Consider the following 12,771-nt stretch of genomic DNA (forward strand, 5'->3'; position numbering starts at 1 on the left):
CAGGAGGGGAAAAAAAGGAGAAATTTGCCCATCAAAAAACATTTAATAATTTTGTTGTAAAGCATTATTAGTTACTTAATTAAAATTTAAAAAATAGAAAATAGTAAAAATTATAAAATTTTATTTAAATACTAAAAACTCCAATTTTACAGATAACAGTATTATCTTTTAAAACAATATTTTGAATTGTAATATCCGGTTTTAGATTTTTTTTTTTTAGTTAAAAATGAATTCTTTATCTACCATATCCGTATATATCATGCACACACACAAGAGAATTAATAATTTACCTTCCAATGGCTTAATAATTTGAAGTTTTTCAGGGAACTGGTATCGTCGGATTGTGCGCCCATATAAAGATTTTCTTGTCCAAGAGTCCCCAGCTGCTTTACCAAGTTCAGTGTTTAAATCAGTGGCAGTACCAAAGCCACTGCTAAAACTATGTAATCCTACATCCAACTTGTTTGGCCGCATTCTCTCAGTTTTGCCATCAACAAAACTGAAAGCGAAAAAAGAAAAATTAATGTATGTAATATAATTATAATATGGAATATGCTGCTTAAAGACCAATTAAAATATATTATCTTAAACATCTTTCATGTCTTTAATAATCATGTCTTATATAAACTGAAGTTGCACATAAGGTTCTGTAATATATTTGTATATCATTTCTTACAGTTTATTTTTACTTAAGTGCCCATGAATATTCTACACTTATTAGTTTTTCTCCTAAAAATTTCAAAACTAGAATTAGCAATAATAAGAAGTACAAAAAAAAAAAAAAAAAGAAAAAAAAAATCTTTAGCACAGCAGAAAGAATTACTTTTTTAAAGACGAATAATGATACTTGAACAAAGCTACAATTCAGTTCATGTCTTTCAATCCTATTTCCTTTCCTCTAATAAATAAATAAAAAATAAAAAGAATGCCCACTTCTTTTTAATCCAATCCATTAAAAAATTATCAGTTTAATTTAACAATAATTATCAAGATCTAAATTCTTTTATAAAAATGCAACACATTTTTGTTTTATTTAAAATTTAAAAATATTATAAATACATTAATTATTCATAAATATTAAATAAAAAATAGAAACAATTTGTCAAAAAAGATTTTAACATTTCTTCTCAAATTTTTTCAAGTTGTAATTGCAACTCAAACTTCAAATATTGCATATCTGCTGCCATCAGCTCGCTCTCAAAAATCCAAATAAATACATACTATTTCATTTACTTATTATAATTCAGAATAAGAAAATTAATAAAACACCTAAAAATATTTTACTTTCAAACAAAAAGTATTTAATTCCATTCACCTTCACATTCTAAAACATCTAGTTATTTATTTATTTTTTGGTTAAAATATAAGTTCTTGGATATAAAACAATTAGAAGTATGACTTAAATTTACCACTTTTTTTACAAAAAACACTTTCTTTAAAGCATTAAATCCTTTTCATAGTTCACCATTTGGTGAGAGATCTTCGTGGAATAAAATATGAATAATTTTTTTATAAAAATTCTTAACTTATGCATAATTTTGTGACAGATATTAATATGTAGTCTTTCTTTGTAATTGATAGATATCCTGCAGTTTTTCAGAAGTATAGGTTGCTAAAACATGTTCATCAACATGCTACATAAATAGAAATTCGATATTTTATTTAAAATAATACAGTATTAAAAAAACTTACGTATCTGGATTTTCATCATCTGTACTGTAACTTTCTGCATATGCTGATTCAGTATCTGAAGCAAGGTCATTAAATCCTGATGATAATGATGATAATTGACTGAGAGATGAGAAACAAGTGGATGTTAAACTTGGACGACCCCCTGTACCACTCATGGTATAATGTGAGCGGGAAGAGCTGAAGCGATTACGTGCTGGTACACCATGATTAGCATACCGAACTGTATTGAACACTTTTCGACTGTGAGATCTACAATGTTATAAAATAAATTTATTAAAAATTGCTTTGTACATGGATAAATTATATAATGTAACATTCTCATACAGTTGAAATAAATAAATTACATTTAAAGTATTTGTTTAATGAATCCTGACATTAAATAGAAAAGGTAAATTCAATTACATTATTTATCACAATTTATATTTAACAAATGAAGATTAAAAAGGTAAAAATCTTTAACTTTTGATTGATGAAATAGTTTTTAAAATTAATACGAAATTCTTTATTCCTTTCTTATATAAGTTTTAAAAACTAATATGCATGAAAAAATAATATACACTATCAGCTTCTTTATAAAAGTTTTTTCAATTTACAATGTTAAATTAGTCCTTTTTATAACTATATAATTTCAATTTAGAAACAAAACCATATATCAAATTCATAAAAATTTGTGCTTTGTAATAAAAAATAAAAGGAGATATTTAAAAAATCAAACTGTAAATGAAGTTATAATTACGAAAACAGTTAATATAAGCAAGAGAAATCTGAGGACACAAAATGACACTTTAATTTTTCCAAAAATAATCAACAGCAGATAAAACATTGCCCTTTTTTTCGAAATACTTAATTTTTATTTAATTCTTTGCACACTATTTAAGACAATACTTACGGTCGTTCATCAGATGAATAACCATCACTGTCTCTTCCTCCCAAGGATTGTTCAAGTTCACTTGCAAGAGAATCAGGATTGATATATGGGCTAAACATACCAAAATTCTGCCAAGTATTTGCACTTGGTAGTTTATTCCTTTGGGCTTGTTTAGCCTCAGCCTGGAGCTCTTGAAAAGCAGCCATAAGCTCTCCATATTTCTCTTTCATATCAATAAGCTCTTCTGACAGTTCATGTTGACATTCCTCAGCAATTTCTAATTTACTGGTTAAACACTCATTATCAGCAGTTACCTGTAAAAGTAAATGCAGATTATTAAAATATAGAAATAAAAGAAAGATTCGAGGAAATAAGCAGATCTTTCTTGCCTTATAATTAACAGACAGAAAAAAAAATGTGTAATGTTTCAAATCAAATTTTATAAGCAAAAAAAAAAAAAAAAAGAATACTGTTAAGTATTTTTTTCCCAATTAATATTGACTGTATTTTCTGCTTCTGCTCCACTCTTTGACATTTTATGTTGCAAAATTATAAAATATTTAAAATTTAAAAAAAATCTGTAGACAATAGAATCCTATACAATGAAAAGATTAATAGGCTTCAAAAACTATTATTTTAATATTAAAAAAAATGCTGTATTAGCTTTTTTCATGAAGAAAAACAGTTTCATAATCATCAATGGATAATTTGAGTGGATTTATAAACAATAATTATCTGTGTGGTGAGCAAGAGACTGCAAAAATACCATAGAATAAAAAAGAGTGACCTATTACTGAAAAAAAAAACCTATGGTTTTTGAATAAAGGAATAACATTCATGAAATTTCAGGCATGATAAGAAACATTTTGTCTCTGTTGTGTATAAAGGTAAATGAAATAGTTTAACGAGAGCTTTCAATTAAGATAGCTAATACTTTGCTTATATGAATCACACACACACACACACACAAAATAAAAAAATGGATTTAAACAGGAATAGAGCATAAAGAATCCATATTTCGTAGATTCTATGAATGAGACAAAACTAAAAAAGTGAATTACTATCATCTTTGCTGTCAAATGCAGCAAAGATGATGCAAATGTCAAATGCAGAAACATTTAATTATGAAATTAAATGTTAATTAAGTTAATAGAAAGCTTTGCAACTTCAGAAACCTTGCTTGCAAAATGGACATAATGCATTTCTACTCTCAGAAAAAATTAAATCATTTTTTAAAAAAACTTGACCATACTAATGAACAAAATCGGAAGCTATTTTACAAAAACATAAACAAAGTACAGAACCAATGTCAAATTAGAGAGGAAGCGTGTGATAGCTAATTACTGTTGAGATTTCAATAAAGACTGCATAAACATTTATAAATTTAAAAGAAAAGAAATTTTCAAAGTTGAAAAAATGAATTTCTTTTTTATTCTTTTCACTTCTAATATTTATTTAAAGTTTGTAGATCTACTAGCATAATAGTATATTTTTTTCAAATTATTTTTTATATAACAAATAATGGAAAAATGTTCTTAATTTAATGCTATACACAAAGCTAAATTTAATATGTTTATTTAAATAACATTATAATGATGTCCAACACACAAGAACTGATAAGTAAAAACTACAGTTACATTTGTTTTTAAACAAATGAAATATACATAAAATTGGTTACAGAAATACATGCTCAAAACAAGTGTTGGTCATTATTATCTTTCAGGAGCTCATTGGATCAGCAAACACACTGATAATTAATATTTCTCTTCTTTTAAATAACTATTGTCTATTTTAAAATAAACAGTGGGTTTTCACACAAAAACATAACATTAAAAACATTCAAATATTTTTTTTATGGATGCTAATAATAAAGAATTTTTTTCAGTTTTAGATGGTACCATCTGGAATAATTCATAGCCTAGGGCTATGAAATAGTAAAGGTATATGGAAAAAGCTAAAGAATTGTGTGAATTACATATGCAAACAATTTCTTATCTATTGTCTGAAGATGAAGACCATAAAGATATTTTTCAGAAAAGATCCTAATAATCAAATTTATTTGAAAAGGAATCATTGTTTGGATGGGATATTATTAGAAAGTGATTCTTAATGCTGTTACATAAAAAAAAAAAAAAAAAAAAAAACTATTGTGACAACCAACAAGCTTTTAATCACAGAAAACAAGTTTGTACTAAATGAAAGATTATAAAATAAAAATAATTTCATATTTAAAAAAAACTCTTACATCTCTAAGTTTTCGTTGTAGATCAACAATTTGAGACAGCAGTTGAGTAATTTCCTCCTGTTGTCTAATGCTGTCTTCACTCTTCCTACCCACTTCTTCTTGAAGAATAGTTAATTGCTTGTTTGCTTCAGCTAAAAGAAATTAAGATTATAAAATAAGTACTACAAATAAATCTATAACAGCACTAGATATCTATGATATAAAGCAGTCATTTTAAAATAATTTTAAAAAACTAAGAAAGAAACTTCATGAAATTTTTCCATCCTTGAATTACAAAAATCCCACAGATGAAAGAAAAGGATACAAAAAAATCTGGGTAGAACTAATTAATTTTTATTTTCAGATCCCATTGTAATTTAATTTAGACAAAAGGGGAAAAAAGATGTAGTGGTTACATAATACTACTATCAGCTCTTTTGATACAACAGATGGCATTATCTTATTAGCATCAAGGTATATTTTCCATGATCCTTTTTGGTGGTTATAACTAGACTATATTTTGAGTGAGTGTTGTGTATTTTCAAGTTTGTTTTGTCTTGTGAAATGTGAAACTTAAAAAGTAATTAAATAACTGTTCCTGAAACTTGTCTATTATTTTCATCTACCTCATAATAAAGTTATAAAGAGTCTCAACCCTCTTTAAAAAATTAATAACTAGGTCTTTATTCATAATTCCAAAAATAAAAAGAAAATAATAGTTTAAAACATTTTTGTCTAATTTTTTTAAAAATTTATATTTTTTAAATAGTTAACATAGCTCCAATAAAAAGAATAAAAAGTTATTTATCATAACTTACTTAGCTGCCTTACGCAATCAGATATAAGCTGCATTTCTTTCTTCTCTTCTTCTTCAATATCTGTTGTACGTGATACAGCCTGAAATAAATTTATGCATTAAAATACAATAAATAACAGAAAAAAATAAACCAAAAATCAAATTATTCTTCAGGTTACTCACTTCAGCTCGAAGCAGGTTGTTTTCCTCTTGCAGGCAGCTAATTTTTTTGTTGAGAGTATCCCAGCTGACGGAAAAACCTCTCTCTCTACTGCTAGTAAACATTAGTAAGCAAATAAATAAAAGATATAATTTAGAGCACAACAATAACAATAAAAAATTTATACATATTTTTTAAATGTCAATTGTAACATAAAATTTCAACATGTCTTACAGTAATTCAATTTTTTTTTTTTTTCAATTGCACACAATCCAAAAAAATTCAATATTAAAATATTCTCTCAATTTAAAAAATTCAATAAAATACACCACCTTGGTGAACCACTTTCTGAGTCAGTATCCAGGTCTTGGGTATAGATTTGCAGTAAGCCATTTTTCACTGATAAATCATGCTTCAACTGAATAATCTAAATTTTTTTTAAAAAAATGGAATTCTAAGAATCAAAAATATTTTACACTTAAAAAAATATCATATACAGAATATTTTAAAATATTAACATAGCTGAGAGGTGTATGTAAATGACTATATTTACTACTTTAAAAAGAAATGCAAAAGTTATTTAAACAAAGTAAGAAATAATTTTTATACACTTAAATCAGAACTAAAACATGTTTTTAATAATAATAATAATTTGTCTTAGGTAAAAAAAGATAGTTTTTCAACTTTTGTTTGCAATTATAATGACTGAAAAATCCCAATTAAAATTTATAAATTATTTGCCACTTAGTTATTATTGATCCATTAATACCAAAAATATTTGCTGTCATTGTTTCTATTCTAACTTTAACATCAATCTAAGCAATGGATAAATGCTTTTTATATAATACTTAAGTCATTATTTTGCTAATATTACATATTAGAGCATTATAGATGAATTATTGAACAGTTTCATAAAGGTATTATGCACACACACACACAAAGAATGCACCAGATATCACTATTATAATTCATCTAGAACTTAATTATCAATAAAATATACTTTTAATAATAATTAATATAAGTGAAATAGTAAAAAAGAAAAAAAAAATGCCTTTTAATATTTCTTCATAATAAAAAAAAAATTAGTGAAAATCAATACGAACCACTGTATTAAAAAAATGCAATTTTAAAAATTAACTGATTCGGTTAAAAAACTACTATAACATTAGATTTCTGATCTTCTGTAACAGAATCACATTTTTTAAATCTAAATAAAAGCCCCCTCCCCTCCACACACACATGTATCAGTTCAAATGTACCAATACAACAGGTTTCCTAATTGTTAACCATATTGTAAACAAAAACTGCATGTATTTGAAATGTTTTTAACAAGTTTGTATAAGACAATCAATCAAAGATATTGACTGTCTGATGAAACAAAAATCTTTAAGTACAATTTTTATTACAAATTCTGTTATATATAAAATTTACATGTTTCATATAAAAACTTTTGCTGTTAATTACATAAATTGTATTAAATGCATAGTAAATTTTTCATAATTTTGTGTCCAGTAAGTGAGGCTTTTCAAACAAATGTGAACAAAAAGAGTATCTAATAAAAATATTTAATATGGTTAAAAAAATATAACTATGTATAAAAAAAAGCAAATATTAAGAACATACTGTTTCACTTGAGGTACTTAATTCTTGTTCAAGTAAATCATTCCTACTACGCAAATCTTTATTCTGATCCAATAAGGATTGTCCGATTCGAGCAGCAAGTTCTAAATCACGTTCTTTCTGCAAGGGGAAAGAAATTTCAGAAATACAATTTTTACCAAATCTGTACCATTTAAAGTAGATAAATTTATTTCAATGGCTATAAATATTTTCCCAATAAATAGCAAGCAATTAATCACTTCATTGCTGAAGGCAGTCAAAATCCTAATAATTATGGCTGAATTGAGCCAGGTTCATAGTGAAAAGGTTAAAGCTTAAAGAAAATATTTTACTGATTACAACTTGTAGATGTATATTAATGTTCAAAGCATTTAATTCATTGAACATTTGATAGCCAAATTTAATTTACTTTTATGAAAAATACATTACTGAATCATATATGAATAATTTGGGATTTGTTTATGACCAACGGTTATATGAATTCATTAAACATTGGGCAGTTTAACCATTTGGGTCCATTTGATGTAACAGAACATTCCATATTTGTTTGAAGTTTTTTTTTGTAATCTTAATTAACTAAAGTAAGGACAATATCATGTAGTATACATTTTGAATAGTAAGAAATAAATGAATTATTATGTAAAAGCTACTGCTTTCATGTGTTCAAAAAATCAAATGCCCTTCAAATACAAAAGTCATTTCAAATAAATGTGTAGTCAAAGAGTTAATAAATAGTTTTTTTTTTCTTTCTTTTTTCTGGAAGAGAAAGGGGTTGCAACTCAATTATATATAAACAATACAGTAAAGAACGTACATATCTAACAAATATATACACTAGATCTTCCCTTTAAAGCCTTCTTGGGATTTCATGTCTTTATACTGTAGATTCTAACAAATGTAGTTTATATCCCAGTTTTTAGTTTTTCAAAATAAACAAACCAGGAAGAAAACAAAACCTTCTAGAATATGAGAATTTTTCAAGGCAATACCACAAATTTCCAAAAATCATAACAGTAATCCATAACAATTGGCTGAATTTAAAAATTTACATATGAATTAAAAAGGAAGACTCTCACTCATATTATCATTAAGTCATCTGACAAACGGAAGATTTCAAATTCTATTTAAATTTTTTTTTTTCTTCTATTGAAACAAACTCTTTAATGTACAACTCATTTTCAGAATAAAATATACAAATTTAAATGATTTAGAGCTTTAAACACCTCGATTTCACTGAGAAATGTATTATTATATTAAGAGTAAATTACAAATATGAAAATTAAAAAGTGAAGTTGAAAAATAAAATCCTGTTATGCATATTACACATAATTAAGCATATGTGGAAAAAATTTATGTAATATTAATCACAAATATTTTTGAAAAAGAAAGAAAACAAAACCAAATATATTATGAAAATTAACTAGAAACTGAATGAAAGAACTTTCATGAAAAAATTATTTCACTTGGAACTGCGTCATCCAAATAATTCACAAATCAGATACATCGTAATTAAACTAAGAAATAAAGTTTCTACAATAAACATTATAAAATTAATGCATTATATAAACTATAAAACCCAAATGTAAACTGAATAAAATACATATTTACTTCTTCCAATAATCGAGTTACGGCATCTATGTCATTGTATGTCTTTGTCATCTGGCTGAGGCGATCAGCACATAAAACTATAGGATAAGGAATAGAAAATCTAACTCAATTCAAGAATTCTAAATCAAATAAGAATTAAAAACAATAAAATGTAGATACAGTTAATGTTGGCATATTACTAAAAAGAATATATAAATACTAATCAATTTCTCCTCTTAATTCTTCTTGTCTTTTATTTTCTTATTTTTCAAAAAATATTTTCTTCAACATTTTAAAATTTCAATTTAATAAACTAATTTGCATCAGAAAAAAAGGTTTTTAAATAAATAAGAAAATTAGACAATATTAATGAAAAAACTGAATTCTAACATACTATAATTCTTGAAAGAAGATTTAAAGTATCGTGCAAGTTCTCAATAATTATCTCGTGTAAATGCAAATTATTATCCGATTTTAAAATTCACAACAAAAGCTAATATGTAATTGTTATTATTTGTTGATGTTTTGTTAATAAAAAAATAATGTCTACTTGTTTAAAGTATTTTATAATTTTAGGCATTATATAATTACTGAAACTAATCATATAATTTTCTTCACTAGATTTCATTGCTCATTTATAATAACCTTCAGAGCCCCCCCCCCCCCCACTCAAACTTCAAAAATAAAAAAAATTTAAATAATGTCTTTTATTTTTAAATACTGCCTTGTTTTTATTAACACTCTGATAACATTAAATTGCAAAATAATAATAATAATAAATAAGAATCTGAATATCTTGGATTTAATCGTAAGTTTAAATGTAGATTGAAGTATTTTAAAGTGTCAGCTTCTGGTTGCAGAATTACTTGAGCAAAAATCATTATTTCAACAACATATTTAAACACTCAATTTAAACCTTTAGAAGAGTCATTTTGAATTAATGTAAAAATTACCAGAAAATGTCTATTTCAATTAAGATAATAAACTTTATATAACAAGAATTAAATTAAATGGTTGTGTCAAACTCATAAAAGTTGAGTTGTAGAACCTATTGAAAAAATTAAAATACTCACATTGCAAGTGATTTAATTAATTTCAATTTTTTTACACTTTTAAAGCAACAGATGATTTTTTACAAAGTAATTAAAATGAGGAGAAAATTATTAAATGCTTAAAAAGTGAAAATACAGAATTAAATCATAGGAAGGCATTGTTCAGACAGATTTAATAAGAATACCATGCAAGTGCAGATTCATGTGAAGAAAGGAAGCATGCCAGAAAATTCATATAATCATGGTTACCAAAGTATTTAAGAGTTTCTTCAACAACTTCTGGACTTAGAGGAATATCAGTATCAGGACTTAAAACTGGAGTTTGAATGTACCAATCTTCGTTTTCGTAGCCTAAATGAGAAAATAATTTTTTTTTACTGGAATCAAGCATTAAAATAAATTATAATACTAATTATAAATTACTTAAAGGCAAGAGTTACTAAGATTAACCCAGTATCAAAATTAAATAAGGTTCATCTTAAAAATTGGCAAAAAAAAAAAAAAAAAAAATGTAAAAGACATATTGCTACAAATTCATATTTTTAATTATTTTCCAAATTTTTCCCTTAAAATTAAGGAATTTTCTTTTTTGTGTCTTTTTAAGTTAAGGAACGAAAATTCAAAATTAAATTACATCATAGAAGTTTATTTCTTTCTAGGACATGAAACTGAATTCCAATAAAATGCTCTATTAAAATTAGTCTGAGAACATATGTCTGAATGAATTTGAGTTTGAACAATGCAAAACTGCTTTAACTCCCATGCTTAAGGAATGAAGATTGCAGAACCAAGCACTCAAAAGACAGGATTTTCCATATTGTCAAGCAGTTAGCGCTTTGGTATATCTAATGTTGGGAACCAGTTCATATATTGCTTGGGAAATAATAATAAAATGGGAAATTTATCCAACTCACAATAGAGTCCATTCACAGAGCATATTGTGAGAGAGAATAAAAAAAGAGTATTCTGCTACATAGCAAGTACCACTAACTTTATAATTACTTACTCAAGTAAATAGTATAACCAGAATGTTGGAACAGTTTAACACTTTATGTTCCTAAACAACCAAAGTAATAAAACCCATAGGTACTATCTCATTTAATTACTTACATCAATAATTTACACTGCTACATTCATTACTTACCACATCATAATTGAAATGTGTTTAAAAAATTACACAGGCATTAAAAAGTAGGAACTATTTATTTATAAAAAAGAAATTTGGGCTTTCATTAATGAAAAGAAAAAAAAATGTTTAAAAGCAAATAATTTTTATTTAGCTAATATACTATCTGTAGATAGAAAATGAGGCAAAGAAAGAACAAAAAATTACTATACAGCATATAATCAACAATATATTAAAATGTTCTGAGCAAATTTATTAAACATGCTGAAATAGCTACATTCAACTCACCATAATCCAACTATTTTGTAACTATAGGTAATGTAAAATGAACCAAAACATTAACAATAAAAATAAAAGCCCAATTTAAATCATTTACTACTTTATTATATAAATCAGAAGTTAATAGAAGGAGAGATAGCAATAACAAAACAGACTGAAATAAAACTTCACATATAAGAGAATAAAAAATGCTAGAAACATTCATTTATTACATATCTAAAATTAGAATTACGTGAAATACAATTCAAGAACAAACATAACAAATCAAATATGCTAAGAAATTGCTGCAAATCAACAATATCAAATAGCCTACTATACAGTTTTCAAATAAAGTTTACAAAAATATAAAATTAGGCAATAAAAAGTACATACCACAAAATTCTGTTAAAGTGTCTGCTCTAAGTTTATAATGTGGAATGTGTTCTTCTAGTAAGCTAACTAACTCAACTTCAGCATTATCTGCTCTACAACAAATATCTGGAATAGAAATAAAAGTATAGTAATTAAAAAAAAAAAAAACTATAGCAAAGTTGCAATAAAACTATACAAAAAGGTGGGGGAGGGAGCAAAAACGCATGAGGTGAAAGTAATCTTGATGTTCAAACATTTCAATTTCTTTAAACAAAACTCGTAGAAAAACTTATATTCCAAGATATAGAAGGTCATTATTATAAAACATTAAAAAAATGTGAAGAATTTTTTCAACAATTTAATCCTCAGATATATCCATTAAGTCTTGTGAATTGAAAATATGCAAAGTTGCATGCTGTAATTTATTTTTCAACTGACATTTAATGGATTATGATAAGAAACAAAGAATTTCATATTTATCAAAAATACTAAATAAGAAATATTTGATATTGAAATTTTTTTCTTATTTCACTTGCATATTTATTAAAAATCACAAAATACCTTTTGAGTTTCAGTCTCATAAATACAAATTATGATAGATAAGCTATCAAAAATAATAGCAAATGTTTTATCGAGAACAAAAAAAAAATTTTTTTTTTTTTTCCATAATATAACAAAACCTAGTTCTTAATATTATAATGAGCGAAATTTTTTAATAAAATTTGCCCCACTGTCTATAAATGTTTACATTTAACATAATTTTAAAATTTTTCTCCTTTGAATATTTGTTATCACAGAGAAAACAGACTTTTTTTACAAGATATCCACACTGAGAAATAAAGAAGGTTAACAACTGCCATTAGATCTTATGATTGACTCTCTTTCATTCGGATAAAATCTTTAAAAAATTATAACAAAGTTTCACATGTAACAGTCTTGATATGTGCAATGGATAAATGAAGGTAAAATTATCAGTTCTTTTTTATTAAGCACAAGGAAAAAATAAATACATTGTA

General features: G+C 25.2%; 1 protein-coding gene across 5 annotated transcripts in view; it reads right to left on the reverse strand.

Moving 5' to 3' along the window:
* The window catches only part of LOC129980553 (trafficking kinesin-binding protein 1-like), a 120,702-nt gene that overhangs the window by 11,033 nt on the left and 96,898 nt on the right, over window positions 1-12,771 (reverse strand). For 3 of the 5 annotated variants that reach the window (XM_056090916.1, XM_056090924.1, XM_056090907.1), the window contains exons 3-13: window positions 11,777-11,881; window positions 10,249-10,350; window positions 8,969-9,045; window positions 7,364-7,480; window positions 6,073-6,167; window positions 5,764-5,854; window positions 5,603-5,681; window positions 4,806-4,936; window positions 2,582-2,874; window positions 1,693-1,941; window positions 291-499 (exon numbers count right to left, since the gene is read on the reverse strand). In XM_056090916.1, the coding sequence (XP_055946891.1) occupies window positions 291-499; window positions 1,693-1,941; window positions 2,582-2,874; window positions 4,806-4,936; window positions 5,603-5,681; window positions 5,764-5,854; window positions 6,073-6,167; window positions 7,364-7,480; window positions 8,969-9,045; window positions 10,249-10,350; window positions 11,777-11,881 (1,548 nt within the window). The remainder of the gene's footprint in view (window positions 1-290; window positions 500-1,692; window positions 1,942-2,581; window positions 2,875-4,805; window positions 4,937-5,602; window positions 5,682-5,763; window positions 5,855-6,072; window positions 6,168-7,363; window positions 7,481-8,968; window positions 9,046-10,248; window positions 10,351-11,776; window positions 11,882-12,771) is intronic. The other 2 variants (XM_056090942.1, XM_056090931.1) reach the window with 2 other exon arrangements.

This window comes from Argiope bruennichi, chromosome 1 (genome assembly GCF_947563725.1).
Source record: "Argiope bruennichi chromosome 1, qqArgBrue1.1, whole genome shotgun sequence".
Classification (NCBI taxonomy): Eukaryota; Metazoa; Arthropoda; class Arachnida; order Araneae; family Araneidae; genus Argiope; species Argiope bruennichi.